The sequence below is a fragment of the Vigna unguiculata genome, chromosome 7, assembly GCF_004118075.2.
Source record: "Vigna unguiculata cultivar IT97K-499-35 chromosome 7, ASM411807v1, whole genome shotgun sequence".
In the NCBI taxonomy this organism is placed as follows: domain Eukaryota; kingdom Viridiplantae; phylum Streptophyta; class Magnoliopsida; order Fabales; family Fabaceae; genus Vigna; species Vigna unguiculata.
Window position 1 is genome coordinate 28,466,446 of NC_040285.1, and position 9,725 is coordinate 28,476,170.

Sequence of the window (9,725 nt, forward strand, 5' to 3'; positions counted from 1 at the left end):
ATTATTAATAATTTTAATTATTTATTTACTATTATTTTAATATATATATATATATATATATAATTAATTTATTATATAATATATATATATATACTTTATATAATAAATTAATAATAATAAACAATTTTATTTAATAATGATTGTTATGGTTTTTAGTTATTAAAAATTTATGTTCTAATTAATAATATATTTTTTGAAATATATATATATATATATATATATATATATATATATATATAAATTAATAATAGATTGTAATAAATAATATATATAAATATATAATAATCATTTATAATGATGTATATAATATTTAACAAAACTAAAATTTGTATAAATGTCTGTAATAATTAATTATAGTAATATAAATTTTATTAAGATTTTATATTTTTATTTTATTCAATAATAATATTTTTTATTTTTATTATTGATGTTTCAATGTATTTAATAATTTATAATAATAAATGATAATATATTTATATTTAATAATTAGTATTATATATAAAATAATAATTAATATTAATAATATCTTTTTATAATAATTAATAATAATATATATATGAATATGTATAATAATTAATATAAATTAAAATATTGTTAAAAAATAATAATATATATAATTATTATTTAAATTTATGTATAATAATTAATAATATATATATATAATATTGTTAAATTTTAATATTTTTAACTCTTCTAATAATTATTTAATTTTATTTTTATTATTAGGGGCAATTTAATAATTTTAAAATTCTATCTATTAAAAAAAAATAATCTATCACATTACTCAAATCATTCACTAACTCTTATAAAATTTATCTTCAAATCTACTTACTTTCACCTCTAAATCCATTCAAAAAAATACATATATTCATCCACTTAAATTCATACAAATCCATTTTCACACTCTCCTTTACACCCTGTCTACACATGTGAACACACGGCCTAAAAGAAGTTATGGGTCAATACTGATTAGTTGTTTGGATTTTGATCATTATTCCTAATCTTCATTACTGATTAGACGTCTTTTAATTTTCAATGATTTAAAACTGTAGAAAAATTATTAAAAAATTAAAATTTGACTCGTCCCACAATTTGCGGAGTTACATTATTTCGCGATTTTCATTATTTTTTTTTTCAAAATAATGTTCTTCTCAATTGATAAGGGCTTGTCATTTTCTCAAAAAGATGATTTCACATTATGTTCGAAGAAATCCTTCTACCTATTTCTCCAAAAATAAATGTGATTTGTATGTGGATGAATAAAGAAAATTTGACAATGGTGCAATAACGAGAGTCGTGAGAAAACATGCATCGATAATAGTTTTACACTATTCTCTAACAAATTATTATGTACGATAAATTTATGTTTTAAAAAATCATACAATTAAAAAAATGTGATTGAATGATAATATAAAAAAGTTTTATACAATAGTATATGGCTGTGAAATACACATGATCAAATCAAAATATTTAAATAGTAATAATATTCATTATATAAGCTGGCTTGTTAAGTATAAATTGATCTATGCTTCAAAATCTTAATATAAGATTGAATTAATTTATATTTAACTATGAGTTGTTGCAAAAGATAGACTTGAAGACCTGATATAAAATCAATGGTGTGAGTATTATTCAACGAACATTGCTCACAACTTCCAACTCCCAATTAATTTGTCTTCAATCCTTTCATTAATTTATTGTATTTCTAAGCATGCGCGTGCTAATTATACCTTTTTTTCTCTGACTTTTCTTTTCTTTATTATTGATTTCATATCCTGAATTTGGATAATTATTCATGCTCTTCTTCGCAACAACAACCTAAGGTCATATTCTCTGCTTCTGTAAGCAGAAAACGTGAACAATTTCTCATGTGTATAATGTTTATATAAGTGCCAGTAGTTAAAATATTTTAAAGTAAGTTGAATGATAATGAAACTAGTGTTTGAAGCATTTGATTAGTTTTTATTGAAGATATGTTGTATGAGATTCGTTGGTGAAGAACACACGAAATTGTTTTGTTACTATGAATACGAAAATAAAGGAGCCGTCTTAGTACTTTGTACTAACGTAACTGTCTATTCAGGGCAGACAGGTCTATTTGTCGTCATTCTATCGCGGACTTCCGGAATCAACTATGGAGTTTGAAATATTATGCTAGAATAAAGTTTATTATTTTTATTTGAATTAGGTAGTAGTTGTATTGTATGAAAATAGTTACTTGTCTTTTTAATTTTTGTAGAAAACTAGAAAAGTAACTTATATTTATGTATATTGTATTTTGAAAATAGCTCAAAACATATTTTTTTAAAGTTAAATATAATTTTGGTATCTTAATTTTTTTTTTTGAAAATTAAAATTAATTTTTTTTAAAATTTTAAATAATTTATAGATTTATTTAACGTTTCAAACACGTTTGAAGATAATATTTGATTTCTTCCTATTTTAAAATCTTGTCAAAATAATATGAAATGAATATTTAATTAAATTTTGTATTATTTTATAAATTTAGATATAAATTATTCTATCAATCAATATATATTTATTTAAAGTATTATTCGTTATGAAATTTGTGATCCATCATATTTTTGTCTTTAAGAGATTTTAAAAAGTAAGAGAAGAAAAATAAATATTTAAAGTACTTAATATAAAACTATTGAACGTGGTAAAAACATAAATTACATTACTAAATATTCATATTTTCATGCTTATTAATCAAATTTTTAACTATTTAAATTTTTCTAAATGAAGGGACCTAATTGTTGTTAAAAGATAATTTAATTAAATTTTAAGTTTCTTATATATTTAAATATTTTTAATTAAATTTTTACAGTGATGAAAAACTCAATTAAAATAATTACATTTATGAAATATTTAGAAATTTAATTAAACTTAAAAAAAATAATCTTAAACTTCAGGTATACAATAATTATTTAAAGAACTAATTTTTTCCATATTGTGAAATTTCTATTTATATAAATTCAACTTTTCAAAAATATTTTTTATTTATAAATTAAAGTTTCAAAGGTTTGAATTGTTTATGATGTTTATAAACTGATTTTTCAAAAGATTATCAGAAATTCTGTTAAAAGAACATTTGCATAAAATTAAACATTTTATAATTAGCTATATTACAGCTTCACATTTTCTTAAGGTAAAATTTTAGGTTTTCTTTCGTCACATGGAAATAAAGTTAATTATCTTAGCAACCTTTTTAACAAATTTATTTAAAAACACAAATTTTTATTATATGGATTATTTATATAATTAAATATTAAATAATTCAATTTTCATAATGTTTTTCGTATACTCCCAATCTATCTCAAAGGCTAGATAAATAATGAAATCAATGTAATTAACTCTTTCTTCCAAAGTGTGAAAGTGCTGATTATAATAAACTTATTATATAATTGACATCATTTTATTGAATTTTTTAAAATTTATCACCAAATTTGTTGGTAATGATTTTTTTTTAAATTTATTAATAATTGAATTTTATGAAAATTTGTCACTCATTGATAATTGGATTTTTGAAAATTTGTCGGTATTTTTTTTAATTTTTCAATAATTTTGTTCCTATCGAATACTGAAGTACCCGCGAACACAAGTTATGTAGGGACCAATAACCTATTAAATGCACACGTCCATCTGCTTCGCTTCAGCTTCTAAGTACAAGAGCCTAAGTATCTCCAAGAGCCTGAATATCTTCTTCCAGGGGCCTGAATATCTCCTTCCAGGGGCCTGAGTATCTCCTTCCAAGGGCCTGAGTATCTCCTTCCGATGGAGAGTTCCGCTGGCTGGAGGCCTTCTATGTTGTCCACTGTCGAAGTGTCCTCTCCAAGTGTGTGAGATGATTTAGGCGGGGAGTCTTCTATGTTGCCCACTGCCGAAGTGTCCTCTCCGACTGTGTGGGATGATTTAGGCGGGGAGCCTTCTATGTTGTCCACTGCCGAAGTGTCTTCTCCAGGTGTGTGCGATGATCTGGACAAGGAGCCTTCTGTGTTGCCCACTGCCGCCGAAGTGTCCTCTCCAAATGTGTGGGGTGCTGCAAAGCCACTCCAACGCTCAAGTCAGTGTCAGAACAATAAATGACTGTAATAGTAAAAATAGCATTGTCCCTCTTACCTCGTGAATAGTGCCTTTTATAGTACTTTAATGGGCCTAACCCTATGGGCCTAGGGTTTGCCATGTTTAGCTGGTTTTTAGGTTTTGTTAATTATGATTAATTAGTTTGATTCTCTTTTAGTTGATCATTATATTGTAATATCCAGGTGATGAAGGTTCCTTCGCTGGAGTATATCCAGACTAGCTTAGTTGGAATATATTCGGCCTAAATTAATGGAGTATACTTGGCTTGGTTTGGTGGAGTATACTCGGCCTGGTTTCAATGCCTCTGGTCTAAAACCCCTTGCCCTTCTTATAAAGTTGGGGTATCCTCGCCTTTTTAGGTAACAGCCTATTCGGTGGTTTAGGATATCCTCTTTTCCCATCACGTACAAATTTCATTGTTAAATCAATGAGTAACATATGTGTTATTTTTTTAAAATTATTTTGTAAATTAATTGAAAATGAGTGAAAAGAATAAGAAAATAATAATAAAAAAAAGAATAAAGATGAAGAGGAGTTAGTAGTGGCATGTGAAAGCAATAATAATAGTGACAACACCAGCAAAGAAAAAAGAACCAAAGACACTATAAACTATAACAACAATAAATGTAACAACAACGACACACAAAAAAGAAGAGGATAAAAAAATATGAAGAAAGAGAAAAAAAAGTAAATAATGATATTTACCAACAAATAATTAAAAAAAAAATTAATTGTCCGTAACTATTTATAAAATTTTTTGTCCATCGATAAATAAATAGAAAATTATATTTATAAAATACCATATAAAAACTATTAAACAAAATATGAAATATAATAAAATAGTAAAAACAATATCTCAATCCTATAAAATAAATGAACTTTTAATCAATATAGATGATGAAATAAAATACTAATACATTTATTTTATTCATAAAATATTAAAATATATCTCAATCATATAAAAAACAAATTATGTTTATATTTTTGTTTAGAATTCCAAAAATACATTTGTTATCTTTTCTATTATATTCATAATTTTTACTCACAGTTCCTGCAACCGTGTTATAGAAGGCAGTTGGAGTTAGAAATTGAAGATATTTTAAAGACAAAACCTGTAAAAAAAATTTCTATTGATTCTCTAGTCTTTTTCAGAATTTTCTTTTTATAATAATAGAAATTAGATTAGAAAAAAAATCAATTTATTTTATAGGATAAGACATTTAATTTAATAAATATTAACCCATCAAATAAAAAATAATAAAAAATAAAAAGTTAATAAAATATATAAAAAATGAAATTAAAATATGTTTTTTCTTCATGAGTTCATTTGAGTTCATTTTTTTTTCAATAATAAAACTTAAACACATTATTATTTCTTCTCATTTTTTCATATATTTTGTTTTTTAAAGAAAATAAAATATAGAATTTTTTTTGTTTGTTCTTTTAATAAAGAAAAAAAGTAACTTTCTTTTAATCTTTCTTAGAGTGAAATATTAGTTTTGTATATTATACAACTTTTTGTACTAAGCTTTTATCTTTTAAACTGTGACACTCTAATTATGTATTATTGTTTTTTAAAAAGTTTTGTATCAATTTTCATTTTAAAAATACAAAATAATATCTTATGTTATATATTTTGTTATAACCAGCTTTTGTCTGTAACTTATTCACCATATGTTGTATTTTCTAATAAAAATTATGTTTCTCAAACCATCTAAAAATTATGAACAATTTCAACTTAATTTTTGGTCATTCGGTTTAGAATATCATACATCGGTTTGTAATACTTTATATACTCATTTTGTTATATAAATATAAACCATTAATGGACATGGAGGAATAATTTGATTCCATGATGAAAATACCGCTAATTGTATAACAAACAAACTTGAACAAGTTTCATTAAAACGAACAAAAATATGTCAGAAAAGTTCACAGAGTCTGTCATGCATGGTAAATCCGTGAACGCTATGGGAAAGAAATGAACGCAAAATAGGGTAGGTTTCAATAAGTGCTTCTCCCGTTTAGCTAGTTTGATTGGTGGAAGCTTTGATAGAAAAGTGAAAAGAGAAGTTATAAAATATGTATAATGATTGACAGTGTATGATTTGCTTGCATATTCTGTTTCCAGCATTGTGGCCAATTTGTCACTCGCTTCTTGGCTATCCGAAGAAGAAAAGCAACCAAACGCGAAAAGTTGGAATTCTTGTGTGTAGAGTGAACGGTACGAATGCCTTCGCCTTCATAATAATTCTTTCTTGACAAAGATGGCACATTACACGATATTTTTGTTTACGGTTTACATTGTCGGCACTTGTATACACCAACAACTCTTTATTTAATTTCTGCCACTCTCTGCCTCTGTTTTTTTGTTCCATTCTATTCCCACTTTTTCTATGATTGTTTTATTTATAAAATATTTCACAATATAAATCAAATTAAATTTCATATATTTTTTTCTTAAATATTCTTGCTCAAGTTTGATATCAAGAACAAAATAAAGTCATCAAAAATTGAACCACAGTTAATTGATGGACACTTTTAGGATGATATGATTAAATATTGATAGATGTAGATAAAAGTAGTGTTATTTGAATAAGAAAAAGAACTCTTTTTGCTGGTTATAATTGAATTAAGGATAAGTCACTTTTTGGTTATTGCAATGTTGGTTGGGATTATAGAAGTTTCAGAAAGTCTTGTGGTAGATATGTAATGTCTTAATATATTAATTGATATATTAGATGTATAGTTAACCAATAGTGATATTAATTTAATCAAAATATTACACAAGTTTAATCAACTCTGTGCAAACAGTCTACCCGTTTTATATATATATATATATATATATATATATATATATATATATATATATATATATATATATATATATATATTTTTTCATTTTCATTAATTAAGCTAAATCTTTAAAGAGTCTGATTTTAGATTATATAGTTATGGAAAATTATATTTATGGAGAAATATATCTTTCTTTAAATAGATTTTGATACCGAGAATCCAAGATTGAGTCTTTAATTTTTAACAAAAGAACTAATTTTGTTTGAGAGTTTTCAATCAACATTTGGGAATGCATAACCTAGTTCGGTTCAAAATAAAGTATCTTTTATTTTATTTTGTTTAGAAAAAAAGTATCTCTATCAAATAATTTAAGCTTGTAAAGTCATTTTTTATGTAAAACTTAAAATTTCATCCTGGAAACTAAAACAATGTTATCTTCCATGATTTAGTCCAAAACAACTTGCAAAAGTTCACACTTCATAATCCCTTTACATTAAAAATGATTAATAGTATTAGAAATGCATGCCAATGGGAGAGACGTGTATTTCAGTTAATGTGTAGAGATATTTGAAAGTAAAAGTAAAATGGTATTTAGCATGTTGGGTTAAGAACTTATATGGAATTATATGGAAGTGAGTGACGTCCTCCACTTGATTAAAATGTAGAAAGTGATGTAGTCAAGCATGGACTTTGTTTCTACGGCTAGGATCAATAGTGTTTTCTGGTAACAGTTGGTAAATAGACTCACCACCAAGCCCCAGCTAATAATATACTACGCTCAAAACGCTGTTCTAAGTTTAGATTCTCACCATAATTTCCTCTCTATTTCCCAAATCTCTATTTTTACGAAAGATTTTATTGTCATTCAGAAAAAAAAAAAAAATTTTAATTTAGAGTTCCCCGGTGAAAGCGAAACATCCCAAACCTACACCAAAACTTCTATATAAACCCAAATTTTCGCCCACACACTCTGTCCGTGGGCTACAACACTCTTCCGTTGAACAACGCACAACCATGGAACCGCCATTGCAACAGCAACCATCACCGCCACTGTCACCGCGCTCCCTCACCATCCTCGGGAAATACCAGCTGACGCGCCTCCTCGGCCGTGGCAGCTTCGCCAAGGTCTACCAGGCACGATCCCTTATTGACGGCGCAACCTTCGCCGTCAAAATTATCGACAAATCCAAAACCGTTGACGCCGGCATGGAGCCACGCATAATCCGCGAGATCGACGCCATGCGCCGCCTCCACCACCACCCTAACATACTTAAAATCCACGAGGTTATGGCGACGAAGACCAAAATTCACCTCATCGTGGAGCTCGCTGCCGGAGGCGAGCTCTTCGCCAAAATCGCCCGTCGCGGCCGTTTGCCGGAATCCACGGCGCGCCGGTACTTCCAGCAGCTGGTCTCCGCGCTCCGGTTCTGCCACCGCAACGGTGTGGCGCACCGCGACCTCAAGCCGCAGAACCTCCTCCTCGACGGCGAAGGAAACCTCAAGGTCTCCGACTTCGGCCTCTCCGCTCTGCCGGAGCATCTCAAGAACGGCCTTCTCCACACCGCATGCGGTACGCCAGCGTACACAGCGCCCGAGATCCTCCGCCAGAACGGCGGCTACGACGGGTCCAAGGCCGACGCCTGGTCGTGCGGCCTTATTCTCTACGTCTTCCTGGCGGGCTACCTCCCGTTCGACGACACGAACATTCCGGCGATGTACAAGAAGATTTCCCGGCGAGATTACCAGTTCCCTGACTGGATAACAAAACCGGCACGCTATGTTATATATAAATTACTGGACCCGAACCCGGAAACGAGAATGGGTTTGGAGGCTCTGTTTGGGAACCCGTGGTTCAAGAAATCATTGAAACCGGAAACGGCGGAGGAAAGCGCGTTCGGGTGGGATAACGTTTATGTGAAGGGTTGTTACTACGAAGGGGCTAAGTGTTCTGGTGTGAACGCGTTTGATATAATATCGATGTCTTCGGGGTTGAATCTAACGAGGCTGTTCGAAACGACGGCGGATGGTGGTAGTAGGAGGGAGAAGAGATTCACTTCGAGTGCGCGCGTGGAGGTGGTGGAGGAGAAGGTGAAGGAAGTGGGTGGGGTTTTGGGGTTTAAGGTTGAGGCTGGCAAAACCATTAACGGTGCAATTGCGTTGTTGAAAGGAAAGGTGGCTCTGGTGTTTGAGGTGCTTCAGATTGTGCCCGATCAGCTTCTTCTGGTGGCGGTGAAGGTCGTGGATGGTGCCTTAGAGTTCGAAGAGCATCACTGGGGTGATTGGAAAAATGCCTTGCAAGATCTCGTTCTCTCTTGGCACAACGATGAATCCTGAACTAATCTTACCATCAATCAATCAAACATGCATATGTACAGCTCTATTCTCATTCCTACTCTGTTCTGTTTTTTTACTAAACAACTTAGATGTTTGCCTTGTCACCAAATCCTTTTTCTTTTTATTTTCATTGTATCGCTTGTTTGTAGCTTAGTTACTGGTGTATTAATTTATGATGTTTTGTAAAAGAACAAAAAATACTACTACTTCTTATCATCTACATGGGAACGGTCTCTTCCTGCCTACTTGCTACTGTACCACACTAGGTAGTGCTTATTAACTATGAAAACTACTTATCACCTTAATCCAGACCGTATCTGGATGGTATCTGGATGGAGAATGCTTATCCATGCAAAAACAAATCATTTCCCCCATAAATATCTATTGCCTCATCAAATCTACGTCTTTGTTACAACAAAACCAAATCAAAACAAAAGTAAACAATTTATTAAAGGGCAAGATAATCCCAGGCAAATGAAGTTGTTTCAAATATGAATAATCAGTGAAAA

The 9,725-nt window shown here is 29.5% G+C and overlaps 1 protein-coding gene across 1 annotated transcript; it reads left to right on the forward strand.

Moving 5' to 3' along the window:
- Positions 1 to 7,793: 7,793 nt before the first annotated feature.
- On the forward strand, positions 7,794 to 9,436 carry LOC114192003 (CBL-interacting serine/threonine-protein kinase 4-like). The gene has a single exon (XM_028081505.1). The coding sequence runs from the start codon at positions 7,897 to 7,899 to the stop codon at positions 9,214 to 9,216; it is 1,320 nt and encodes a 439-aa protein (XP_027937306.1). The 5' UTR covers positions 7,794 to 7,896; the 3' UTR covers positions 9,217 to 9,436.
- The last annotated feature ends 289 nt before the right edge of the window (positions 9,437 to 9,725 follow it).